Source organism: Manis javanica, chromosome 4 (genome assembly GCF_040802235.1).
Source record: "Manis javanica isolate MJ-LG chromosome 4, MJ_LKY, whole genome shotgun sequence".
Taxonomy (NCBI): domain Eukaryota; kingdom Metazoa; phylum Chordata; class Mammalia; order Pholidota; family Manidae; genus Manis; species Manis javanica.
Window position 1 is genome coordinate 158,958,425 of NC_133159.1, and position 27,042 is coordinate 158,985,466.

At 53.4% G+C, this 27,042-nt stretch overlaps 2 protein-coding genes and 1 long non-coding RNA gene across 6 annotated transcripts; 2 read left to right on the forward strand and 1 right to left on the reverse strand.

Annotated features, from left to right (window-relative positions):
- Positions 1–16: 16 nt before the first annotated feature.
- Positions 17–16,874, reverse strand: CACNB1 (calcium voltage-gated channel auxiliary subunit beta 1). Of its 4 annotated transcripts, none has more exons than XM_017640296.3 (14): positions 16,582–16,874; positions 14,051–14,137; positions 10,929–11,048; positions 10,058–10,180; positions 9,359–9,495; positions 9,063–9,139; positions 7,667–7,686; positions 7,322–7,402; positions 6,863–6,921; positions 6,571–6,680; positions 6,275–6,426; positions 4,177–4,272; positions 3,545–3,730; positions 17–1,828 (listed from the first exon to the last, which is right to left on the reverse strand). In XM_017640296.3, exons 1-14 carry the CDS (start codon positions 16,663–16,665, stop codon positions 1,364–1,366), a joined length of 1,797 nt encoding a protein of 598 aa, XP_017495785.1. In that variant the 5' UTR covers positions 16,666–16,874; the 3' UTR covers positions 17–1,363. The 4 variants fall into 4 exon arrangements, with proteins under 4 accessions (XP_017495785.1, XP_036846792.1, XP_036846793.1 ...); XM_036990897.2 differs by lacking the exon at positions 7,667–7,686 and adding an exon at positions 8,506–8,660; XM_036990898.2 differs by lacking the exons at positions 7,667–7,686; positions 14,051–14,137; positions 16,582–16,874 and adding exons at positions 8,506–8,660; positions 12,663–12,770.
- Positions 11,081–13,601, forward strand: LOC118967021 (uncharacterized). The gene is made up of 2 exons (XR_005053803.2): positions 11,081–11,682; positions 12,997–13,601. It is a non-coding gene; the product is annotated as an uncharacterized lncRNA (long non-coding RNA).
- Positions 16,875–19,247: 2,373 nt separating the features above from the next.
- RPL19 (ribosomal protein L19) lies at positions 19,248–23,290 on the forward strand. The gene is made up of 6 exons (XM_017640298.3): positions 19,248–19,306; positions 20,247–20,353; positions 21,501–21,623; positions 22,224–22,344; positions 22,715–22,825; positions 23,088–23,290. The coding sequence occupies exons 1-6, from the start codon at positions 19,302–19,304 to the stop codon at positions 23,209–23,211; spliced, it is 591 nt and encodes a 196-aa protein (XP_017495787.1). The 5' UTR covers positions 19,248–19,301; the 3' UTR covers positions 23,212–23,290.
- The last annotated feature ends 3,752 nt before the right edge of the window (positions 23,291–27,042 follow it).

The following is a 27,042-nucleotide window of genomic DNA, read 5'->3' on the forward strand; positions in this document are numbered from 1 at the left end:
GCTCGGGAGGCAGCTGCAAAGGACAGGACAGTGCTTTTATATGCGCCAAAATACTTCTCATAGGGGAGTACAGACAAGACAGACAGACAGATGAGGACACAGGACACCAGACAGGAGAGGGGAAAGGTTGGGCAATGGTGTCTCTAACCAGGAAGTGGAAGCTGCACCCCACCCCAGGTGGGGATGGGACATTGGCACAGGAGGTGGCGAGATGGGCATGAGGCACCCATCCCTGAAGTGGGCAGCCCGGCAAGGCCCAGTCCTCGTTGGCAGTCAGCTCTCTCTGGCCCAGCTGGGTGCTGGGAAGGGGCAGGGTTGCTGGGCAGAGGGGGTGCCAAGGCCTCTCCTGGGGGAGTGGACATCAGTACAGGACAGGATCACAAGAGGCAAATACAGCAGCAGCAGCCAATCACCCCAGGGGAGACCTGACGTCCCGAGGCAACCCCTGGGGGGCTGACCCCTTCTTGGGCACCAACCCACAGGGTCTCTCCTCTGGGGCTTCAGGGTGAGAGTGACCGAGCAGTTTTTGGTTTCAAAATGAGGTGGACTAGTGTTCCATGGGCTCCACACCCAGGTAACAAAGGGATCCAGGGACAGGGGGCTCAGACGCAGAGCGGCCCCCCCTTCTGATGGCAGCAGGCAAGGGATGTAGGCAAAGCTCATTCCTGGGGTAGACAGAGGCTGAGGCATGGAAGTGGTGGGTGGGTAGCAGTGACTCAGGTTGCCCACTCTTCAGGGTTCTAGGTCCTTGGCAGGCAGAGGGTACTACATCTGATGCCTGCCGGTTTCCACCCAGACCCCTCCCCAAGACAAGCTCCCCATGGGACTACCAGGCTGTAGCTGTCACCCACCAGACAAGGCTGCCAGGAAGCTGGGGAAAAGGGTGGGCACAGTGAGGGACCCTGGATCTGGGGTCTTGGGAAGAGAGCCTCCAAGGTAAAGAGTCTGTGGTCTCCCTCTCCAGGAAAAGCCCCCTACCCTTCCCAAATACTCCAGGCTGGGAAAAGAAAGGGCCACCCCATTTAGGACCCTCACTAAGAGCCCCAAGTAGAAAGTTGAAGTGCACCTTATCTCTGGGAGAGTGAGGGGGCAGAGAGCCCCCTGAGGTGGGGAAAAAGGGACACTGCAGAAAGGTGGGCATCACCCCGTCCATTCACAGCAGGTAGGTAAAAACTTTGTTACAAGTAGGACTTAAGGGACTCCCAGGAGCTGGGATGCTAACCACCACGGAAACCCCGAACACTGAGCAAAGGCATCTGAAAGGAAACAGCGCCCCCTGGAGCCAAGTTATGTCCTCTGCGGTGAGCCCGTCCCTCGCCTCCCGAGGGCTGAGCCTTTCCTCCCACTGCGTGGTCCCTGCTGCTCAGCGGATGTAGACACCCCGCCCCCAGCCCTCCAGCTCATTCTTGTTGCGCCCCAGAGCTGGACCCCCGCCCTCGGCGCAGTAGCGGGCCTTATTCCGGCCGCGGTTGCGGTTGTCGGTCAACTCCTCTTCATAGTCTTCTTCCTCATCCTCCCAGGATCCCTGCCGGGCTGGTGGGGTGCTGCCCCCTGCAGGGTCTCCAAGCCCTGGCCCCTCTGAGGGGTCAGTCTCCATGTCCACACATGAGTCTCCCAGCTCCGTGTAGGCAGAGTTTCGGTTGCCAGGGGTGTCAGCATCAAACGTGTCTTGGCGAGACAAGGCCCTCAGCGTGCCCACCCGGCCTGGTGGGTGGCTGCTGGGGTAAAGGCCTGGGGGCTGGCCCAGCTCTCCGGGGTACTCGTGCACACTGGCATGCTCCCCGGTGGCCCGTTCCAGCGACTGGTCCCCAGAAGCAAGGTAGGGTCCCTGGTTAGCAGACGGACAGCACACACCATGCAGATGAGGCAGGGGTGAGAGAAACATAAAGCAAGGCAAGGTTAGTGACGGCGCCAGGACACCCAGCCTGGCTAGAGGAGGAGGGTGCGGGCTTTAGGGATGGGCAACCGGCAAACAACACTAGAGGCCGGCAAGAGGACAGGCCTCAGCACTTGTTCCTCTAGTGGGACAGAGGGCTCCCAACCTTCGTAAGGCCAGTAAGGAGGCGCAAACTCTCCTGGTAACCATGATAGAACAATTAGTCATTGCTTCCTCAATGCAATTATTAATGCTGTATTGAGGTAAACCATCATTAACAGTTGTTAGTATTGCCCCTCATTAGTGGTTGATTGGGTTAGTCATTGCCCCAGTTTTCCAAATATACTGCAAGGATTTTAGCTGAAGCTCATGAACCCCAGCTCCTTCAGCCCAAACCAGACCCTGATCACAGACTTCCAGCACCCCGCACTCCCCACCTGGCTCCCTAGTCAGATGACAGAGTCTCCAGGGTTGATGGGATCCCTCCCCCGCCCCCAGCAGACTCAGCAGCAGGCTGCACACTGCTGACAGGGCTCTATCCCCACTGCAGACAATGAGGTGGCCCGATGTCCTCAACACCAAATGCTACATGAAGGTGACCTGATGGTCACTGCCACTATGGAGGCTGCTGGGTGAGGGGCAAAGAGGCCTGGGTTCTATCTAGTCCTATCCGCTGCCACTTCAAGCTATATGACCCTGAGCACATGACTCCCCTCTCTGTGGCCTGTTTTCTCTGGAGTAGTGTGATGGCACTTAGACCAGAGCAGCAGTTTCCAAACGGTTCCCTGGAGATCTGGGGTGCAGTAAGGAGGGCACAGAAGTGCTTCAGGGGTTCCCTAGGGGGATGTGGAGGCTAAGCCACTTGCTCCCTCTGAGCAGAGCAAGGATGCCTTATCTACATACTGAGCTTCAGGGAACAAATGGGCTCTGTTGCTGAGAACAAATTTGAAAACCAACAGTCTAGAATGATTTTGTGGGTTTCTCCTGGCTCTAATCTAGAACCAAATACTTAATGGTGTGATCTCAGAGATGGGCTGTGGCTCCCATGGGAGGAGGTCCAGGCAGGGCAGGAAACCCACAGGAGAGCCTTTCCTGGAAAGGATGGAAGGTACAGCACCAACCCACAGAAGATGCTTCATTCTGGGTCCCTTCTGAGGGGCCTCCTTGAATTAGGGTTCTGGGAGAGGAGACAATCTCTCTGGGCTTAATGGCCCTGTTCTGTGGGATTCCCTGGGTCTGAGGGCTCCTGCTCTATTGGATCTAAAACGGGTGTGGAGCCCAGCAAATGAATATATCAGTCTTTTTCATGTTTTCTGCCTAGTCACTTGTCTTATAAGGCCCCCAGTCAGGCTTCGTTTCCAAAAGGCCCCAAGGCAGCAAAAGCAGTCCTTTGGGACTAAGCCCAGGGAGGCACCACCAGAGCCCCAATCCCGTCAAAAACCACAGACACCAGAAGCTGCCACTCGCCACATTTTTTACAAAATAAAGCTCTTTCCTTCCTTCTCCCTGGTCCCTGTGCTCCAGTTCAGAGCCCTGGACAGGGTGGGGCGACAGGCAGGGCGCCTACATGGCATGCTCCTGCTGCTGAGGCACTGCCCTGGCCGGCTGCGAGGTGTCCAGCCCACCCCAGAAACTGAGATTTCTCCTGAGTGAGGTGAGCACCTGTACCTGGAGGTTGGAGACAGGGGCAGGGCTGGCCGCAAGGGCTGCTGTAGCCATGGTGCGGTTCAGCAGCGGATTGGGCGGAGTGCTGCTGGGCGGGTGTGTGGCCTTCCAATAGGCTTCCAAGTACTCGGCCAAGTGCTCGCAGGCATCCTCTAGTTGGTTCTCATCCAGGATGATGTCAAACATTTCCTGTTTAGGCGGGATTGGGGCGGGGCTGGGATGAGCGGGGTGAGACCAAGGGGGTGAGGGTGTGGCCTGGGTGCAGCGGGTGGAGTCAGGTTGAGGGACAAAGTTAAAAAGAAACTTCTGGATGTTGGGGAAGAGAAGGAGGGCTTCTCATACATATGCATTGGCATAACTATAAGAGGTCTGAACCCAAAGAGTCCAACTTCCTCATTCTATGTATAAGTAACCAAGGCTTGGAGGAGTGGCCTGACTTCCCGCAGAGAAGTGGTACTTCTGGGGCTGGAGCGCAGTCTCTGGCTGCCTGTCCAGGACTCTTCACAGAAGACCAGTCTGCGCCTATAGTCTCGGCCCAGGAGTCCCTGATTACTCTGCCTCTCATGCAGGGCAGAGGAAACCAGAAGAACCCAAATGCCCCCACCAACCCCGCTCCCCTGGGTCCGAGCACTCACCGGGGGGCACTGCGCCAGCTTCTCCGAGGCTGCTATTTGGACATTGAGGTGCTTGGACTGTGACTTCCCTCGAGACTTGATGAGCCTCTGAAGTACCTGGTTTGTGGGGAGAGGAGGAGCTGAAGGGGCCCTGCGATGCGCTAAGGCAGAGAGGCAGGTCTCAGCTGGAGGCAGTGTGGTGAGCCGGCGTCAGGCTGGGGGACGGTCCCTAACTCTCAGCCCTGGCATCTCATCAGAAATGACCTCGCAGGCGCTGTGTCCACGCTGCACAACACTTGGCTCTTTCCCTGGACTCATGCCAGCTGCTCCTGGGAAGTTCTAGTGGTGGCTGTAGGAAAGGCAGTGGTTCTCATTGCCGACCACCCTGACCTTCTTTATAGGTCATTCTCTGGGCCACCCTCCCTTCCACGTAACAACAGCAGCCATCCTTCATGGAACAACTGCTCTTCTGTGCTATTTGCTTCATAAATTCATTTAGTACTGACAGTAACCCCACTAGGTAGCTACTATTATTACTCTCATCTCAGTAATAGTTAAACATAAAGCCACAACACTTAACTAAGTGATCAAAGTCAACATCACCAGGGATGCCACAGCCAATATCAGGGATGTGCCAGATGATGCAAAAAGATATACACATATATATACCTATATACATACCCATACACACATACATAATAAAAAGATACAGTAAATGTGGCAAAATGCTCAAAATTAGGGAATCTGAGAAAAATTGAATTGTATACTTTAAATGGCTGAATTGAATGGCACATTAATTATATCTCAATGAAGCTGTGAAAAAAATTAGTCTGAGTGAAGGGTATTCAAAGAATAGGAGCTCTTGGTACTATTCTTGCAGCTTTTCTGTAAATTTGAAATTATTTCCAAACAAAATATCTTAAATAAAAATAGAACTGATAAAGTACTCAGTCATTTATTTAACCTTCCCAACCACCACCTACTTTGCAGGTGAGGAAACTGAGGCATTGAGAGGTTAGGTGACTTGCCAGAGGAGCACGGAGCTGGTGAGTGGCAGACTGCGACATAAACCCAGGCAGCCTGGCTCCAGGGCCCCCACCCTTAACTTTATTTGTGCTCAGTGTGGGAAATGGAAGTATCTGTTAGTTTCTAGTTTACAAAGTATTTTGCATCTGTTACCTCATCTAATCCTTTCACTCACCCCAGGAAGTACTTAAATTGTATCAACTCCTTTATGCTCATTAGAAACTAAGGACTCAGAAGGTTAAGGTCATGTAACTGGGAGTTCAGCTCAGAAGTGCTATCATGAGATGATGACCAGTCGCCACCCCAGCTGCCATCATGAATCAGACCAAACCCCATGCTCTTTACATCATTACCTCCAATCCCCTCAACGGTAACATGAGAGGGATTATAACTCCCATTTTATAGGTGAAGAAATTGAGACTCAGAGGCTAAATAACGCCCCCCCTCCCAAGATCACAAGCTCACTAATAAAAAAAATCCAAAACAAGAAAATTGAACCAATTAATTAGCCAACCAGAGTTAGGATTTGAAACCCATGCTACCTCCTAATTCTAATTCCTTCACTAAACTCCTCCTCCATGTTTCTCAAATCCCCACCAACTTCCAGAAGGCAACACTAACAGAGTTGCAATATGACAAAGTAAATCAGCCTTCCTACCGATTTCATCTCTATCAAGGTTCAAATGTGGACAATGAAGCAAAAAAAAAGTCTGAGATCAAAAGACAGGAAAGACCCTCCCAACAGCCAAGTAGTTGGGTGGTACTGGGACAAAAAGCACAGAATTCTTTCAGTTTTCTGGACCAAGGATGGGAGGTTGACTGAAGTCAGGATAGGGAACTGGCCTTAATAATAATAATATCTATAACAGCTAAAATATGATGAAGAACATTATACCAGACCCTTTGCTCAGTGCTAAGTATTCACATAAGGTTGAATCTTCACAAGATCCATGTGATAGAGTTTCACCGAGAAGGCAACTGAGGCTTGGGGAGACTAAGGCACACAATCAGTAAACAGTAGCTGGGATTTAAACTCAGGCAGCCCAACTCCAGAGCATTTCTGTCCCCACTAGAGTCAGGCTCCTGCACCCACCTTGGGAGAGGTGATCTTGATGTAAACAATGATGGGGGCCAGTGAGGTCTTGGAAAGCTGGGCCGGGTGGTTGATGGTGTCAGCGTCCAGGGCAACCAACTGAAGGGTCCGGGCCAGCTCGAAGATTCGCTCAATCTCACTCTGAACCTCAGCTGGGGGACATGGAGTCATGGGGAGGGGGGAATGTAAGGGAGTCCCCCAGGAGGCAGTGGGTGGATAGAAACCTTCTGGAGGGCCCTCTACTTGCAGCCCCTCCCACCTGGTCTCAAAGGGGGCCGGGTGAGGGCTGAGCTCACCCAGGCTGGAGCGCGTGTTGGAGCGCTCGATGATGATGTGTTTGCTGGGATTATTGAGGACTGAGCGCTTAGCCAGGGAAATGTCCGCTGTCACCCGAGTGATGGAAATCCTGGAAGACAGAGCAAGGGGAGTCAGGGTAAGCGTGGCCTAGGTGCCCTGACTGCTCCTCTGGCTCCCCAGGCCTGCCTCCTATCCCTCAGTCCCAGAGTCCCAGGATCATCATCAAGCCATCCTGCCCACCCCCAGCAGAGAGGACTAGCGGGAGTGGGGAGTCAGCTCCCAGGGTCTTACCTGCCATCAAACCGATGCTTCAAGAAGTCAAATAAAGCTTTCTGCATCATGTCTGTAACCTGAGGTCGGGGGTTGGAGGTGGGGGAGAAGTGAGGCTACTTAGGAAAGCTGGACTGCTGGGTATTTGCACTCACACATACCATTTTCTTCTTAAATGCCTGAGATGAATGAGCCCCTATGGGGGCTTCCTGCTGGGTCTGAGGGACCTCCAATAGGGTCTCCGATTCCAAAGGTCCTTCTAGGTGGTATTTCTGGGAATTGGGGGGAAACTTAACCCTTCTTGAGTGGGTCTCCCTATGAGTCATGCCCCTCTGGGGGTTACTCTAAGGTCTGCAGCCCTCTGAGGACCCCTGGGTATCTGGGCCCTTCTGGAGGATCTCTCTGGGGTTCGAACGTTTCTGTGGAATGACTCTGGAGGTCTTAGCCCCCCTGGGTCCATTCCCCTCTAGGGGCTCCTACCTCATAGCCCTTGAGCGACGGTCCCACCAGGATGATGGGCCTCATGGAAGGCACCACGTCATAGGGGGGCACATGCTCTGTCTGGGGGGGAAGCAGGAAGGGGAAACCCCAAGGTAGAGATGACATTAGTCCCTCTCCCCCAGCCTCCGGACTCTTGCATGCATCCTTTCCTCCCTCTGGTCCCAGAACCCAGATGTGGGGATCGGGGAGAGGATGGGGAGGGACGGCCAGGGAGAACCAGGAAGGGTAGGGGAAATGGGGGACAGATACGGGAATGGGTGTTAGAAGGCCTCCCCAGCTCATCCCAGGGGTAGGAAGGGGGACACAGAAAGCTGTGATACTCACCGACTTCTGCTTCTGTTTGGCTGGGTCCAGAGATTGCCAAGAGGGGGAGGGGAAGGAGAAAGGGGAGGGCACCCAGGCAGGGGCACAGGGCAAGGAAGGAGCCAGGACAAGAGAGGGAGGGAGAGCGGGCAGACGAGGAGAGATAACAGGGCATGCGTGTTAGTGACAGACAGAGCCAGAGAGAGGGGACGAGACCCCATGCCAAGGGGGAGCCAGAGACGGCCCTGGGTCAGGGCTGGGAGAGGGACTGTCAGTCCAGTGGACCTGGCAATATTTAGACATACTCTGCCCCCTTTCTGGGTCTTGGAAAAGAGTTGGGAAGGATTGCAGCCCCTAATTCAGTGCCCACCTCCTGCCCCCTTGCAGAGTGCAGGCCAACCCGCCCACTTTAGGAGTTCCCTTCACTATCCTGCTCTGAAGCCAGCAGATCCCCCTAGCCCCACGGAGTCTGCAAAGGACAATGAAGGGTCACCATTCCACTCTCTCCTTCACATGCTGGGGGTTAGGGTGGGGGTACACAGGGAATATCTTGCTGGTAGTGAGGGGAAAGGTCAGGTTTCATTACTACCAGACCCTGCTTGGGGTGGGGAGCAGCCTTCCAAGGGAAGAGGCTTCCAATGCAAGAACCATCCCTTCCTGGGGAGTGGGCCAGGATGGGGCTGTGTGTGGAGATGGATGTGCCCATTCTTGGTGCCATTCTATCCTTCCCTCCTCCTCAGCAGGAAGCCCTGATCTCCAAAGAATCAGATTGGTATCACCGAATCCATTCCAATCCCTTCCCCCTGCCAAGAGCTGGGCCCAGAACCCCTCCCCTCCTGCAAGAACCCAGTAAGAATTACCTTCTTGAAGAAGGGGATGCGTTTGCCATGGGGTGGCGGGGTGGTGACACTGCTAACACTAGTCTTGGCTGAGCCACTCTGCTCGCCAAGCTCTGCCTCCTCATCCTCTAACTCTAGGGGGTCTAGTTCAAATGCTAAGTTAGTCATTTCATTACCTGGACCGGAGAGTCAGGAGAGGGAGGAGGGAGGCAAGGCAGGGAGAAGGAGCGAGATGGACATGGAGACACAAGTACAGGATGCAGGGACGGGATGGGGAAAAAAGAAAGAAGAAGAGGTGAATGGAACAGACTGGGAGAAATGAATGGGGGGGTGTGGGCAGGGGAGTCAGGCAGAGATGCAGCTACCAAAGAAATGGGAGAGGAGAGGCATGAGAGGATGGGCGCTGACAGGCCCAGCTTGTGGGGCACCCTACTCTTCACAGAGGGGGTACCACTGAATGTGTTCGGAGGATCCAGTATTGGGGTACTCCCTACTACAGAGAAAGGAGGGGACAGGCAGTGAGGAGACCATCCCACCCAGGAGCTCGCCCTATTCCCTGGAGTGGAGGCAGCTCTTACCACTGGCAGGGGGTGTGGGGCGGCGGGTGCCAGTCACTACATCTCCCAGACTGGAGCTGGAGTTGTCACCTGATTTGCTGTGTGGGAAGAGAGGCAAATGGAGCTGTGAGCTGTGGTGGGAGTGAAGCTGGGGGGATCTTGTTCTCTCACAGGCTGCCTGCAACCCCCCGAGATTCTCACAGCTCCAGGTCTGTGCCCTCAGGGTCATGGGTCAGCCCTTAAGGCCTAGTCCTGGCTGGATGGCCTGTCTTAGGGCTGGGAGTGCCCCATGCCCCCACCCCCACCCTGCCAGGCACCTGGAGCTGAGGCGGTTCTGGCGCAGCTTCTGTTCCTGCAGCAGGCGCAGGCTGTCCAGTTTGACAGGGCTGGGGATGAAGCCAACCTCACAGCCTTCCTTCACCAGTCGCCCGATCCACCAGTCATTATTATATTTCTGCAAACAACAATAATAGCAGGTGGGGTAGGAAAGACCAAGAGGGAGACTAGAGGTGTAACCAGCAGCTACTCTCCAGGGGAAACCACCCCCCGGCTTGTCCATCCTGTCCCTGCCTCCAGGCATAGCACCCTCAAAGAACCCTGCCCCTGCCTCCAGCCTCTAGGTACAGCCCCCAACTCTCAGGACATCTCCGGGACCAGCATCCTCTGGGGCCATGGCCCACCCTGTCGCCAGCATGTTCTAAGAGTCCTTCCTCCCTCCATGTGCCCACCCTACCCTGGAAAGGCAGAAAGAGGGATAAATCCGGACACCTATATGTGCCTGGCACACTGCCACTTCACTTACAGGCCTCATACAAACCCTCTCAATGACCCTGTACCTAGACATTACCACCCCATTTTACCTATGAAAAATTAAGAGTCTCAGAGATGTGGAGAGATTTGCCTAAGGTCGCAAAGCAGATTCAGCCCAGCTCTGCCTGGCTCACTAGAGCTCTGGCTGCCCCTCTCTTGGCACCCACTGCCTTGCCCTCCCTCCAGCGGCCAAGCATTCTCTTCACCTCTTTGATGTGCAGGAAGTCCTTGGGCTCGAAGGTGATGGCCACTCCTTGCACCGGCACCTCATCCCCTGGAGACGGGTTGTAGCCAACATTTGTCCGCACAGCAAATGCCACCGGCTTGGTCTGCAGGAGGAGCATGGGGAGGATGAAAACCAGAAGGTTAAACCACCTTGTAATGTACAACTTCCTGACGGGGGTGGTGATTACCTGGAGCTTTGCTTTGTAAATTGTTCATTAAAAGGCACACTGAATGGTTTATGTGGGTTTTTTTTTTTGTATGTATGTTAAATTTTATAACAAGAAAAGGAAAGTGAAAAATAGAATTCAGCCCTCTCAGGGTGGAGGAGGGCACAGGGTGCAGAAGCCCAGAATGATACCTGGAAGTGTGTCTTCATAGTAATAATTACTTCATAGTAATAATGAAGATAGTGGCTACTGTTTGGTGCACCAGGTACTGTGTTACCTGGTGCATGAGTATTATCTCATTTATTCATCATAAAAACTCTATTAAGTTAAGTACTATCATTATTTCATTTTAATGAACAAGGAGACTAAAGTCCAGAAAGGTTAAGTGACTCACCTAAGATCACACAGCTAGTAAGAATCAACCCAAGAAGTTTGACTCCCAGAAGAAGTGGAAATTTTTAGTACTTCTCAAGCTCCTATTATGTGTGGGAACAGTATCAGGAATTTATTATACCATATAAGGCAGGGATTTAGCCCACATCTTACAGGTGAGAGGTACATCGAGGCCTGGGGTGTACCAGCTAGAAGTGGCTGGGCCAAGACTTGTCCTGAGTCTGTCCAATCTGTCTCTAAGGCCTAGGCCGGGAGGAAATAATGCCAGCACAGTCCCTCCCATCTTCTTCACCTTGGCTTTCTCAAGTTGGGCTAATGCCTGGCGCTCTGCTTCCTTCCTTAAGGCTTCCCGGTCCTCTTCCAGAGACACATCAGAGTCCGATGGACGGCTGGTGTAGGACTCCGCTGAGCCCTGAAAACAGATGGGGCCAGCTCAGGGCCAATGCTGCCTCCTCTGCAACTGAGCCTCAGAAGGGCATGGAGGTGCCACTAATTCTGGATGCCTCAAGCTCCAGCCAGCCCAGCATATGCCACAAGCACTAGGAGAAGGTAGTATCAGATGGGAGGCATCAGGGACTGAGATTGGCACACCCAGCACAGGAGCCAGGAAGAGTGCGGCCCCAAAAAGGGTGACAGCAGCAGGCAGGGGGTTGAGGCTGGTCCAAGGACAGCTGCTTGGGGCCCAGGGAGGGGTGGGAATCTGATAGGGGCACAGGGCAGGGGAGCAGCGCCAGGGGACACGTCTCCGCTCCCTGCTGCTCCTTCCCTCCCCTGCTCCCAGCACAGGCCAACAAAGACTCAGCAGAGGCCCAGTGAGTCCTTCCAGGGACTACAGCCACCAGCTTAGGCCTGAGCTCTCTTCCCAGGTGGCAGTGGGCAGTCTGCTTGGCATGATGGGGCCACCAAAAATTTTGCTGCCTTCTGCTCAAGGGTGAGGGAAGACAGACTCCTACCTCTCCTGCCAGAATCAGGGAAGCCCCAACCATCAGGCTCTCACAAGATACAAAAGAGAACCCAAGATTCCTGGGAAGGTGCAGGCAGAACAGGTAAGTTAAGAGCAGAATATGGGGTAGGCCTTTCCCCAGCACTAGGGCTGCTGGCTGCCAGGGTTCAGGCAGGTTCAGAAGTCTGCGTGTGCCAGGCAGCTGGCCTTGAACCTCCTTCAGGGATGCAGGCACATGTGTAAGAGATGCATCCTGTCCAGACCTGGAGGGTGAATGACCATGCCAACTGACAAGTGTGCTTGGAAGTGCAACTTCAAGTGTGTCTGTTTAGGAGGGTGTGTTCTACGATATGTGCTGGATATGCAGGACAGAATGTATAGAGGCACACATGAGCACGTAAAGGGTGCACCCGAGGTGTCTGTGTTCCCGAGGGTGGGTGCCGTAAGGGCAGGAGCCAGGAGGTATGGGTTTGTGTGACTGTCAAGTGGTGGTGTTGCTACAAGGAGTGGGAGGTGATGTGGGAAAGGAGCAGACTGTGGCCAGTGGCCAGTGGGGGTTCTTCCTTGGGCAGGAATGTCCCTTAGCTTGGTGTGGAGGGGACCTAGGAAAGAGAGAAGGCAGTCCCAGCTCCCCCAAGGGCCTTGGTCATTAGCTAGTGTAGTTGCCCATCCCTGTCCCAGCCAAACCTTGACAATGGGAGACTTGTGAGGGGAAAGGTTGGGGGTCAGGAGTGGGGTCCTAACAGAAGCTGGAAAAGAGACACAAAGGAAGAAGTATGAAAACCAGCAATTCTTCACAGTCCATCCCTTGAGACAGGAGTGCTCAGAGTCAGAGAGACAGATGCCCAGAGACAGAGTGATAGAGAGGCACTTACTGACCCCAACACACACACACACACACACACACACACACACACACACACACACACACACACGCACGCACACCAACAAACCAGAAGTGGTGGGAAGCAGGGAAACAGTGAGGCAGCCAGGAGACGAGCTGGAGTGAAGGTGCCCCACCAGCTCTCCTAAGGGGCTGCTCCCGTGACCCACCCGCCCACCCCAGGCCCATCCCCAGCTCACCACTATAAGGGTCCGGCTGGGCACCTCCATCTCAGCACCCTCAATGCCTGGCCCTGCTGGCCTAGGGGGTGGCCCAAACTGCCCGTTCCCCCAGGGGGTCAGGTTACAAGCAGAATTGCTACATGTACAAACTGCTAGGGTATATTTAGCTCAGAGATGTGGCAAGGACGGCCCCCCCTACCCCTGTCACCCACTGGGGGTCAGAGCTGGGGAGCAGAGAGGAAGGACTGGAGACCGGAGCTGACCCCCTGGGATGGCAAACACTGAAGGAACCAAGGCTCTTTTCTGTCAAGAGGGGTTACACCAAGCACAGTGTCATTCTTCCTAACCCTAGCCCTAGCCCAGTCCTGCAACAGGAGGGATGAGGGAGACTGAAGAAAGGATTTCCTGTCTGTCGGTGGGCTTCAGAGATGCTGAGATGAAGGACCCCTTTGCTGACTCTCTCAAGCCAGACCTGGGCTCACACGTGCCAAATGTTGTGGAGACAGAAGAATCAAAAAGGGTCTTGCTCCAATCAGTGATGGATCTGTCTGGCACTGCTCTCTCTCTCCTGGCTCAAGCGGACTGACCTCCCTACTGTCCTCTGCCCTCAAATGCCCTGCCTACTTCTTCTTCAATGTACTCCTTTTCCTCGTCTGATCGCAAGCCCCCCTCGCCTTTTTTGGGTACCAGGTTGTGCTGAGATGCTCTGTAGTCATAGCAACCACACGCCTCTCCCACTGCTTCTCTCTGAACCTGAGATGGCCTGGGATTGAGAGTCAGAACAGAAATGAGAATGGCATCTTCTTGACTGAGAAAAGAAGACCCTCAGAACGTTATTCAGTTACACCTTCAGTCAGGGGTGCCAGACTAAAGCCCTCTCTAACATCAATTCTCTACTGCCTCTACTCCGCCTCCGTCAACTTTGTCTCTGCATATTAAAGGACAGTTATATCTGGATGTGAGGAGGGTGTTTCCCTGAGCCACACCTAACTAGGGCTCCAGGGACTCAAATGTCCTGGCTTCTCATTTCTTAGGCCCTGCCTCTACCCCACACTGTCACATTCTGGGGGAGGACATGGAAGCAGACAGCCGGCAGGGGGAGTGGGTGACAGCCCGAAGCAAGCTAGGAGGAGGCAGGCCAGGCTGTCCCTGAATGAGATGACGCAGGCAGGCAGCAGGGGCTGGATGCCTGGTGCTGGGGGAAGGGCCGGGCGGGGGCTGAGGGAGTGGGTGCAGCTGACAGTATATGCAGGAGAGGTTAGGGGGTGTAAGGATGATGGAGTGTTTCTAGGCAGGTGCCAAATGACATGGGGGAGGGTGTCTGGAGACAGCCTCAGACCCAGCTCACCCATGCTGGTCTCCACCAACCAGCCTCCTCCTTCCTCTCAGCCTGGCCTCCCCATTACCTGGCGGACAAAGCTGTTGGATGTTGTATCCGAGGAAGTGCTCCCATCCGACCTTTTGAACCGCCCTTTCCTCTTGCTGTATTTGCCCTGGAGAAGCCAAGAAGGGACAAAAGTGGAATCAGAAACACCTTTTCCAACCCTCATCCCATCAGGCTCAGAGCTACAGCCAAGCCTTGGGAATATTATTCCTTGATCTGAACACTACCACCCCCCACCTTCTTCCTAAAATGGTACAACCTGAAGAGGAAGGAAGGCCCAGACCAAAGCCATGGGGTGGGGAACAGTGAAGAGAACAGCTCACAGAAACCCCCAAACCAAGCCAGAGAGGCCGGCAAGGGGAGGCGCTGAGAAGCTGGAGGCTTATTAAGCAGCAAAGCTAATTAAGATGCTGGGCAGGCTGCAGAGGCCTCAGGGGAAGGGAGAGGCTGCCTGCAGTGCTGGGGGTGCAGAGAGAGCAGGGGAAAGTCCCCCTCCTTCTCAGCTGGAGCGGCGCAGGGCTGAGTGCGGCTGTGGCCCCAGAGAGGAGAGGAATAGCCAACAGGGCCCAGCTTGGCTCTTTCTGGACCCAACTCCTGCCTTTGGTTTTCTGCAGAGTGGGAAGGGGAGCGGCAGCTCTTAGGTCTTGGAGACTCAAAATTAGAGTTCTGGGGAGGCAACGGGGGGCATGAAACTGTATTTGAAAGGTAAACATCTAACCCCACCCCTCTGCCCAGTGTCATGGGGCAGATTTAGCCCCCCACTCCAGGACTTTTTTTTCTCAGACCCTCCTGATAATCACAGTGGCCTCACCTCTCCCCCAGGGGGCAAGAGGGGTCACTCTTCCACCCTCTAATGCCCAGCTGGGACTGCCCCTGCCCTGTCCCAATGGCACCCACACAGATGCATCAGTCTAAATGCCCCTTGGCGCTGCCCCAAGAGAAGCCTAGGACACAGCCCCCACAGGTCCCCAGAAAAGGCTAGCTCAGCCACTGGCTGGGCTCCTGGCTTGGGTGGAGTCGATGCTGCCTGACCTCTCAAGCAGCCACACACTCAGGTATATCCAGGCTTCCTGTAAAGAGGGCTGCTTCTTGGCCCTCCGAAGCTCACATTCATTGGCCCCAGGCCAGTCCAGAGTTGGGGGATTACAGAGGATTCAGGACCTCCAAGCCCCTGCCCCCAGCCTCCAGCCTAGAGTTTCTTTGCCAAAGAAGCCAGAAAAGCCATAGCCCAATGAGGGGGTTTTGGCTGCTAGGGCCTGAGTAGAAGGAAGATGGCCAGATGGTAGAGAAGGGCACCTGGGGATCCTTCAAGAATCCTCCCTCCCATCCTCTTCTCTCAGACCAGACATATACCCTACCTCTAGGATGGAGGAGCCCCATGAACTTAAGAGGATCCCCCAGGGAGCCTCAGATTCTCTTTCTTACCACCACCACCACCACCACCACCACCACCCAGGCCGGAAAAAGGGAGTGGCATCCACAGGGATAAGGGACAGCTGAAGGGAAGGCCCGAGTCAGCTGCCTCCCAGGCTCCAAGGGGCCTGGGTTGGGGAAGGGAGGTATTTTTAGGTCTGACCTGGCCCCCCACCCCCCACCCTATATCCATCAACCATATTATCATTGTGGTTACAGTTGCTCCAGGCTGGCCACAGCAAGAAAAGAGTTAATGCTATCCTAGCCTTGGGGTGTTGCCAGATTGGAGAGGGTCTTGTCCCACAGAAATCCCATAGCACAACCACCCCAGACCTCACTGGTCATTTCACAGGCACCCACCACGCCCTATAAATAATTCCTCTTCCTGGGGGGAATCCAGAAGCACAGCAAAAGTGTGAGTGGAGGTGGCCAGGGAGACCCCTCCCCCAGGTAACACAGCTTCTTCCCCTCCAGGATAGTGAGTTGGCATCTGCCCAACTTTCCAAACTTTGGAGGCGTTTTCTGGGCTGGGGGGTTGCGGGATGGGTAGGGAGAGATAACGTGAGTGTTGGGGGAGGGGAGCTGGTCCAATATATAGGAGTGGAGCTGATATGGGTGCCTGGACCGGGACTGGCCCCTTCTCCACACTGAAGAGCCAGCGTTTGCGGCTCCGAAGGCCTGCTGGCACCGCCCTCTGACCACCGCCTCGGCCATCTCCCAGTGCCACCCCCGCTCCACCCACAGCCGCCTGGCGCCCCTAAGCGTGCTCTGCGTCGCTCCCTTTGCCTGATCTCGCTCTCCAGCTTCCCTCAACCGCCGGATTCCCTCGCCAGCACCCGTATTCTCAACCCACTGGAGCCGGTACCCGAGCAGCAGGAACCCTGACGCGGGGGAGACTAGGAGGCTAGGGTGACAGGCTGCCCGACTGACCCCTCCCGGCTCCACAAAAACACAGCCCAACTCCAGGCGAAGCACCCATCCATCACTCATTACCGGCAAGGATTGGGGGCGCGCAGGCACCCCTCTCCCCTTGGTGCCGGGCATACAACCCCTTTCTCCCCGCCTCCCCTCAAAGCCGGCCCCAAAAGGTCCGCGGGAGTTGTCTGTCCCCTTCCCTCGAGCCTGGCCACCACGCCTCACCTGTGGGCTGGGGTCGAAGACCTCCATGGGGATCTCCTGGGAGGGTGGGTAAGGGCCCCGGGACATGCTGGTCTTCTGGACCATGGAGAGGAGCCTCTCCTCCGGCCGCCGGTCCGGTCCAGCCGGGCGCCCTCAGCACATGAGAGAGGCCGTCGGAACCGAGTGCAGCGCAGCACAGCCAGCAGCCGGCCCAGCCACCTGGCCCGGCCTCGGGTTGCCCTCTTCCAGCCTTCCCTCCCTCCTCCCGCTCTCTCCTCTGCCGCCGCCGCCTCCTCTGCCCCTGGAGGCTCAGCATCTCCCCCGCCTCTCCCTCCCTCCTCCCTCTGCCCGCCCTGGCCCCGCCCCTCGCAGCCCCTCCGCGGGCTCTGCACGGACAAAGGGAGGCCGCCAGTCCTCGCTCTGGAGTCTCCGGTCCTGGCCTCCAACTGTCGGGGGGTGAGGGTGGCTCACACCGGAGGGGGTAGTAAAAACCGGCCTTGGGGCGGGGGGCGGGGGCTACAGTTTACCAGTGGACGCCTAACGCTGTTGGAGATGAAGCACAGATTAGCATAGCTGGCACCGCCCCCCTTACGTCCCAAACTGCTCTTCCGAGCGGGTCTCCCCCACTCCATTCCAGTTTGTGCCACCGGAACTTCTCGGTCCCGGTGATCCTTGGGCTCGGCTTTAACTCCTTTCTACCTAGCGTGGGCCAAGGCCGCCCTGACCCAAACATAAGGGCCCCTCCCCTCCAATAGGGCCGGAGGCTGAGGCGGGCAGTGTCTAAAGGGAGCCCCAACATAGACAGCAACAAGAAATCCCAGGGACCCAGGATTCCTTCTGCCCTTGTTGCTACTATCCCCCAGGCCCTTCCAAAAGGCCAGGAGTAGGGCTGGGTGAAGTCCCATTCCTTGGAAGAGAGAAGAAAGGAGGAAGAAATGTGGAACTGAGAGGAGTGGCTAAAATCAGATCTAATGTCCTTTGACCTAGAATCACTCCCTTTTCATCCTTGATTTGTAGACAGATGGCCAAGGCCTGGACCCCACCTGCCATGATCTGTGGGAAGAAAAGGAGTAGAGGATTCTGGCAGGAGACCTTGGTACCAATTTGGCTCAGGCTCTTCTGGTTCTGTGGTCCTGGACAAAACACTACACCTCTCCTGTAAAATGGGGTTGGCCAGTTCGTGGTGTCTTTGACATCTGGGATTGTTGGGAGGATAAAGGATAATGAAATTAAATGATGGCTTGCTGGGGTATTTGTAGATGCTGTAAGGTGCTGTGCAGTGATCAGTTATGACAGCAGGAACTCTTGCCTCCCTACTCTGCCCCTTCCCCTGATCCACAAAGAGAAGAGACAAGAAGTGGAATGGAGATTTTCCCAGGTGACCCTAAAATAAGGCCAGCCTACTGAGTTCTGCAAGAGGGGAGGCTATGGCACACACTGATTCCTCCTCACCCTGCGTTTTCCAACAAATGGATGGCCAGCCTCAGGTTTCTCTGATAGCATCACTTTGAGAGACAGCAAGGATGAAGCATTTCCATGAACAGATCCAAACCTGAGCAGGGTTCCCATCTGTTCTTTGGTCAGAAGACAATCGACATGACAGTGAAGACACCAGTTTTGCAGTCAGAAAGACCTGGATTTTCAGTTTCTGCTACTACACTCAACTGTAAAATGAGAATGACACTAATTGCGTTGTTGTGGGGAGTGTCATGATTTTTGCTTCCCTTCCTCTTATTTTGACTTTCTCTGCTTTATTTAGCAGCCAGGAAAGTTCAGATGATAGAGACAGGGTTGGGAGCCAGAACACAGATCTAGGTTTCTTGGACCCCAGAAACTTTTCTTAGTCTCTGGTTTCTTCGTCTCCTTGCGTTTCTGCACTGGGTTCTCCAGAGCAAGAGGAAAGAACTATGGATGGCCCCGTCATTACAACTTTTAAAAAAACCTTCACAACTATTCATTCACTCAGTAAATTCTCTATTTCTCAAGTGCTTATTATGTGCAAAGCTCCTTACCTGTAATACCGTGTGAGCCAAACAAGACTGGTTCCTGCCATCAAAGACCTTGTTATCTTAATGCGTTCTTTTGCAAGTTGCAAACGTTAACTCATGTGATTGTCACAACTAGCTGACGTAAATATTAGGATTAGGTATGCTTTACAGATGGGAAATGGAGTCACTAAAAAATTAACAACTTCAGGAGCGCAGAAACATACTGTCGTTGGTGATCTATTCTGAGCTCCAGGGGCTCCCAATCTACTGGGAGAGTGAATAAAAGGTTGCTTTTGTCTGAGATATAACCTCATTATTCTCTCTCGCTTCATTCACTATTTGTTTTTTCCCCGCTAATAAAATATCCTTCCAGAGAACGCGTCCTGCACCGAGAAGGCCACTCCAGCAAAAACCCTCATCCACCCTGCACAATACAGCCGTGACTTCCGGCTTACCCCCCACGTGGTTAGACACTCTTGCTGCGCATGCGTTTTAGGAAGTAGGACTATACCACTTTGCCTTACCGAAGGGGTACATTTTCTATGTTTTTTAGTTTAAAACCGATCCTCTATATTAAGCTTCTATTATCCTGGATCTTTACAGAGGATATAAGTAATTTTAAGGTGGGGTAAGATGTAAGAACTGGAGGGGAATACGGGCGAAAGCGAAGGGGGGGATGGGCTCTCCCCTTCACAATAATGGGAGGAGCCTGGGCGGAGGGAGTTCTTTTCTTTCGCCGCTGCGGCCGCAGCCATGAGGTGAGGACGTGTGGGTCTCCGATCTGTGTAGTTTCAGGCCGTCAGGGCATGGCACGGCTCGATACCGCGGCCGCGGGTGGGAGAGGTGAGGTGGCGGCAGCGCTAAAGCGGCCTGTGCCGGAGCTTTGGGTAGGCCGGAGCACACTAGGCCCAGGGGTCGAGAGGATGGGAATGGGGAAGCGTCCGGAGAACTCTAGGCCCGGGGGAGGGCAGGTCCCGCGCCCCACGCATGCCTGGGCGACGCACGCGCGCAGAGGAAGGAGCGGTGGGGACTAGGCCGTTGTCCCCTTAACTCGCTGGGCGTACCTGGATCCGGGCCGATCTTTGCTTCCATGTGACGTAGACGTTAGACAGGTCTCTGACATTGGAGTGAGGCGATCCCCTGACGCCATCCACCCGGGAGAACGCTCCTAAGGAAACTGGCTAGCTGAACGTAGTTTTCTGCTGTGGTAGGAGGAGGTAAACGAGGGCAGGAAGCAGAGGATTAGACTAGATTAGCAAATTAGGCCGCTGGCATCGGATTCTTCATGTTCAACCCTTGTTTTTACCAAAAAACTACGAAAGCCCTCCTTCGTCCGATTTTATCTTTTAACCTTGTTTTCCAGAGGAGAAAACTGAGGCACAGAGAGGTTAAGGCATAGCTTGGACTTTGTCTAATCCCAGAGTGGCCACTTGACGACTCAGGGGACGCGGATGCAGAGCCCTTAGCTTTAACAAAGACCATAATAAAGGAACAATTTCTTAACCTAGGGCTGGGTTGTGGGGTGGCAAAAGTCTTGGGGAAGGGGTGATGTTTGTCCTTAGTCGTAAGTGCATGTACACATCCACTTTCCAATGTTTTGTTCCCAGCTTTAGAGAACTTTAGAAGGCAGGTGTTTCTAGGAATGCTAGTTCTTGCCCAGGAATGGCTTCCTGGGCCTGACAGTTGTCTCTGTCACAGTATGCTCAGGCTTCAGAAGAGGCTTGCCTCCAGTGTCCTCCGCTGTGGTAAAAAGAAGGTCTGGTTGGACCCCAATGAGACCAATGAAATCGCCAATGCCAACTCACGTGAGTTCTTGGGGTCTGTGCCCCTTCTGCACCCATTCCTCATCTTTCATGTGGGGGACGGTGACACAACTGTGTTGACTCTTAACTCATCTAGGAAAGCTGCCCTTTGGGGTCTTATAAAACGGAGTCGTCTCAAAACTGTGGAGATGCCAGAGGTTTTGTTCTTGCTGTTTTTCCAAAACAACAGGATGGAAGTTCATGGAGGCACCCAGTGTTGTATCAGTGAATTGTTAGCACGGGTATTCTGTTTTATAGCTGTATGAGGGATATGTGAGGAGACAGGAGAGGGACTTGGGAGTAGAGATGGCCAAGGAAATGATGAAGTGATGGATTGGGAAGACTTGGGCCCCAGACAGTAGACACCTGTTGGCATATAATTACTCAAGAGAGTTAAGCAACTGTCAGTCCTACAGGTAACATGAACATTACTTTTATACAACATTGTTACTGGGGAAAAAAAGGTATTTATTTAAAACGGTAAGGCAGAGTTTATTCCGGACCTCTGTGATAGGTGTAGGGACCACAGCAGGGAGATTTTACAGTGGGGGAAAGATTGGGCTCAAATCTGAATAAAGCACGGGTAAGTAGGAATTAAGAGACAAGGAGCATCGTGCGGGGGTCAGTGGATGATTCCCTTTCAGACTTGGAGGAAACAGAGCTAAGGGGAATTGTGGCTAAACAGATATGAAAGGATTCTTCGCTGGAGCCAGGCCAGGGTAATCAGACATGACCTGGGGAATGGTGGTAGATGAGATCGTCTGACATCAAGGGTGAGGGGTTCCATTTAAACTGACTTAAGCACGGTTTTTACTAAAAGTAGAATTTACAAGGAAGGTATGCTCAAAAACTCATCTGTTGTAGACCAGTAGCTAATCAATGAGACAGGATCTGAAGAACTGGGCTGTATCTGTACACTGTTGATCACATGTTCCCAAATATATTTTAAATACGCTATAAGACATAAAAAGGTAGGAATTTAAATTTTTAAAAATGAGAAATAGACGTTCCAATACTTGTACCATTTGGAGAACGTTGGGCCAGGGGCGTGAGCAGTATCAGTGACCTCTTCTGTCTGGACTCTTGGTTGTGACTAGTGTTCTTGGGGCTAGGCCCTAGCTGATCAACTAGGTGCTTAACATTTTACCAGGTCAGCAGATCCGGAAGCTGATCAAAGATGGGCTGATCATTCGGAAGCCTGTTACTGTCCATTCCCGGGCTCGGTGCCGGAAAAATACCTTGGCCCGCCGGAAGGGCAGGCATATGGGCATAGGTAAGTGCGTTTTTCCTCTTTCTCTAAGACTTAAATAATAGATGCTTAAGTCTAGACTGAAATATATTTAGGATCATTTTCTTCCCCTTCTGTCTCTTTTTGAGCCTTTTACTTCTTGATGTTTGGTGTGTTTTCTCTCTGTGCAAATCAGAAAGTTGGCACTACTGTTGAAAACACAGTTAGAATGAGGTCATGTTTACTGAACTCCTGTACTGTGCCAAGGGTTTTACTGGGTAGTTGAAAATGTCCAATAAATCCTAAAACCACTTTCTAGAGTCAGGATGATTTAGGGAGATGAAGGTAATACCACCTTTAAAGTCCCTTCCAGCTATCGTACTGCCTGGTAGCACACCCTGTCAAATCTACATTCTGTGGGTAGGGAATAATCACCTTGTTTAAAAAACTGAGAAAGTGATACATACCTGGGACCATCAATTGTAAAATGTAAATAATAAATTACTTAAAATGAGATAAGGCACTTGGGACACAACCCAATGAATTGTTTCAGAAAGTGACAGCTATCATTGTGACCAGTCAGCTGGCTCCAGTAATGGTGAGATTGGGAAGCACTACACTGAGCCCAACTCCTTTTCCCTGCAGGTAAGAGAAAGGGTACTGCTAATGCTCGAATGCCCGAGAAGGTGACATGGATGAGGAGGATGAGAATTCTGCGCCGGCTGCTCAGAAGATACCGTGAATCTAAGAAGATTGACCGCCACATGTAAGTACACCCTCCTCTTGAGCCCACCAAGACCCATTTGCTACATTGATGGCTTCGTTACACAGATACAAGCTCTTGTCTCATTGGCCTTGGGGAGGGAGCCATGTGTCTGGGCTTTTTTTTTAAGGAAGTTCTTCCATTATGTCCTGTATCTTTTTTGCCACCCCATCTACCATCAGGATAACCCAAGGTTTTTTTTTCCTTCCTGTCCAGTTCTTTCTAGAAACTATACACAAAACTGCCTATCCCTGTGGTGGTAGGAGAGAGGAAAGGACCCTTACACTTAGGGGCCTTGTGTAAAGGAGCAAATCACAGGGGCCAGCCTCTGAGCCCATTGCTGACCAGAACCTCTGCTCCTTACACCCTGCAGGTATCACAGCCTGTACCTGAAAGTGAAGGGTAACGTGTTCAAAAACAAGCGGATTCTTATGGAACACATCCATAAGCTGAAGGCAGACAAGGCCCGCAAGAAGCTTCTGGCGTAAGTTTCTTCAGGAACTGGCCCTCTGTGTCATGGGCAGGTTCTTCTGCACCATTAAAAATACTCTAATGCCTCATCTTGCATATATGCATTCTGTGCAGAACACAGCTGTCTTGTTAGAGGTATATGCTCCTCGTCCACATACACAACCCCTACCATCATTGTTGGGGTACAGCTGTAGGCTGTTAGATGCAGGAGCTCTTGGTAGCACCAGCAGCTCATCAGTTCTCAAACTGACCATCTTTTCTCTTCCATTACCCAGTGACCAGGCTGAGGCCCGCAGGTCTAAGACCAAGGAGGCGCGTAAGCGCCGTGAAGAGCGGCTCCAGGCCAAGAAGGAGGAAATCATCAAGACTCTGTCCAAGGAGGAAGAGACCAAGAAATAAAGTTCCCCCTCTCTTGTCTGTACATAGTGGCCTCAGGAGTTACATAAATCCATCACTCAATAAAACAAGCTGTCCTGCCTCTGCTGCTTCCACAGCTTCTGGGTCGTTGGTGGTCTTCATCTTCACGATGTAGTGGGCCAGAGCTGAGCGCACCCTGGGGCCTGGGGTGCAGGCCCTTCCCAGGGTACAGGCCCTTCCCAGGGTGCCTGTTCCATTTCTTCCTGTCAGGCTCCTACCCCTCTGTACATGGGAGATGTTTTTACCTTGTTTTAGTGGGGGGTGCAGTCTGAAGGGATGGTTTCTACCCACGCCTCCAAATAACTGTGCTTGCCCAGAAGTGATCTCAAATGTGGGTTGAAAACCAGTGGTCACTTTTGCCATCAGGTATATCATTGCTTAGAAAGCAACAGAAAATAGCATGCTTGTACTTCCCAACTGTGCACTGAAGTCCAAGGTTGAAATCTGTCCCATGACTCCAGGATGCTCATGGTTTCCAGCCAGTCGAGAAGCTGTGACATGCACAACCACTGGCTGCTTAGTGAAGCCGTCTGAACAGCATAATTCAGGTTGAGTAAGATGTTCTGAGCATTCCGGTTTGTAAACCTTGTTTCTTAAGAGTGGTGGGTTTGGAGGTGTTTTGGGGTTTATAACAGAACAAAGGAAAAGGTTTTTCTTGGCAAAAACAGGTTAAGGGGGTATAACATGAAAGCTTGTCACAGTCATTCTGAGTTGCTTAATGAATTTGTATCCCCTCTGCCAGTAAATTTGTCAGTGAAGTAATATGCTCTGTAAGCCAAGAACTGTTAGACACTTCACATTGATATACTAATCTTCCCAAGAGTATAGAGTTACCTCCATTTTGCAGGTAGGAAGCAGGTGAAGTGGCAGGCTGGATTCACACAGCCTGAACCAACGTGGGCGTGGGGAGAGGGATTCAAGATGTTCAGGAAGTAAAACAGGACAGTAGACATTGGGGAGGCTGAGCTTTGGAGGGCTGGGCAGATGTGTTTGGTAATGAGAAGGCACCAATTGGGGAGAATGTCTAGAAGAGGTGAGTTTGGGATATATTGAGTGGGTGCAAGTTTGAGGGACAGGTGTACAGGCGGAAGGAGTCGGTCAGTCAAATGCAGGAGTGTCAAGTGAGAGGTCTGGGATGTGAAGGAAAGTTGGGTAGATGGCTACCACCTCTAGTATTGGACACAGCTAGGACTGGCATGTTCACCTCCCTTCACTCTGCCCTCCACCCTTACCCTTTTGAGGAACTCGTTTTGGGGGTAGTAATAAAAGGCCAATCAGGGTCCTTCAGGGTATGGGCTGGGCAGATGTTCCCATTTGCACATGCGTGGGAAAGGCAGGCTGGAGTGGTCTTGGGGGCAGCGGACTCCTCCAGCTCTGCCTTTAGTGTCCTCGACCAGTCTGGACAGGGTGGGGGAACTGGGAAACAAAGGTAGGGAAGCCCAGACTCAGAAATGTCCAGAGGCCTGAACCTCCAGCACCACCACCAAGCACATCAGCCTGGGATGAGAGGACACTGATCTTTGGGTTCCCTGTTGCCACTGTAGCAGCCTGTGTGCACTTTATCCTTTAGCTCTTGCTCTAATGCTTGGCCAATTCCAAGGAAGCCGTGGCCCAGAAGGGGAAGGGCCTTGGCCGGCTCCCTAGACCTGGACCAGAGGACAAAGGGCATTGAAAGCCACCCCATCTCCACCCCTAACCCCTTCAGTCAGAGGGAGAGCAGGAAGAAGCTAACCCAAGCCTGGGACCCCCACCAGGATTCATGAGGGTGCAGCTCACAAACCCGTTTCCACTCTGAACCAGGAGATGGCGCTGTTCTCTCGCAGGTCCCTGCAGGTGTCCGCTGCCTCACTTCGTGGGGTGTGTGTGGGAGGGGTTGTGGGTTGTTGGAGCCTATCTCAGGGGACACGTTGGACTTCGTCACTTTCTGAAGCTCACCCCAGGCCTGCAGATTACTTCTTTCCACTGTGGGCTTCCAACCCTTTCCCAGGGGAATGCCTGGGAGTGCCCCCTTAAGCAGGCAGATCCCCTAGTATAAACTGCCAGATCTCTTCCAGGTCCGGGACTCTTGTGAAATTCTGATGGGAAGATAGATACATTCTTTCAAGAACATACAGCTGGGCCCATCATACAATTCTGCATGCTTTTTAAAGGGATCCATGGCCCCCAGATAAAGAATGAGCAAGTCCAACTCCTCTGGAGGAGGCAGCTGAGGCCAGGAGGGGCCAGTGACTACCCAGAATCCCCAGTGTTGCATGAATGTTAGCATCCGCCTTGGATTCCTCTAGACGTGGGAGGGTGTGACTCAGAGAGGGCTGTAGTTGAGGTGCTGAGCAGAACTGTCTCCGGCTGCAGGGCCCTGAGCTAGAGAAGGGGGATAATAGGGTCCTTGGCCTCCTTCCCCCGTGCTCTCTCTGAGGCTCAGAGTGGGACCATCTAGGCTGGCTTCCGGAAGGAAAAGGAGGGCAGGCTGAGGCTAGAAGTATTGCTGCCTTCCTTGCACTCCTCAGCAGGTGCCCCCAGCCTGTCCCAAGCACTGGGGCAGTGGTGTGTGTGCATGTGTGCGTGTGAAGGATCAGGGGTAAGGAAGGCTGAAGGGGCCAAAGGGAGTGGTACTAGCAAGATGGTGGAGTTGCACAGAGGAGCTCACCCCATCTTTGTCTCCCCGCCCCCGGACCTCTGGTATCCATCTCTGTCCTTTTAGGACTCCCATTTCCAGCTCCCAGACTCTCCCTTTTTGCATCTCCCCTAAGCCTAGATAACCTTTATCCCCACACAGTACTAGTCAGGTTAAGCTCAGGCTGAGACGAAGGGGTGGAGGGCACGTGTGGGTCAGAAGACAGAGCCAAATGGTGGGTTGGCACCACCAGCAGGTTCCTGGGCATCCTCTGCCTTGGGCCAATGGTGTTGCTGGTCCAGCCACCCCCAGAATGTGCACAGAGTCGGGCAGAGGCTATGGTGGGGGCAGCAGCTGTTCCCAGCCTCCAGGTTGTGAGCATGCTGTTAGTGGTTCAGCCACCCGAAAAAGCTGCTGTGCTCGGCAGCGCGGCAAATGGGCTGGGGAGGAGGCGGGGTCCAGGCCAGCTGCCTGCCGGTGGCAGACACAAGTGGGATGTGCCGAAGGCTTGACTAAAGAGCACCCACTGTGTCCACTGGATGGGGGCTTGATCCCTACAGCCCTTGGCCCAGCATCTCAAGGCACTGAGGGACCCAGCGTAGAGTGAGGGAAGAACTGAAATGGAAAGCAAGAGACGATTTCTGAGACGGGCTTGACCACTGATTTACTGGGTGACCTTGAACGAATTATAGTCCACCCTGGGCCTCAGTTTCCCCATGTTGAAAAGGGGCAAGGTTGGGCTGGATAATCTGTATGACCTTGGGTAAGCCACCTAATATGCCTCAGTTTCGGCATGTGTGGAAAGGCGACACCACCACTTCCCTCACTGGGTCATTAACAGGACTAAATACATTTCCTGGCACAGGACTAAATAAACACATTCCGGTCTACCTTGCTATGGGAGTGGGGGTGCTGGAAGGCAGATCCGGGTGGGTGCCTATCAGGAGGGGCAGGCCCCCTCCCCTCGGCATTCTGGCAGCCCCGGCGTCGCCCTGGCACCCCCGCAGCCGCCTCTCCCTCCCTCCTGACTCCCCTCTGCCTATAAATAGCACAGGACGTGCTCAGCGTGGCTATGACGCGGCTGGGCGGGCGGAGGGGAAGAGGCATCTCTGCCGGAGCAGGTGGGCGGCGGGCACCGCTGCGGGAGGGGCGCCGCCGCCGGCCCCCTTCTTGCCAGGCTCCCGATGACGTCCGTGAGT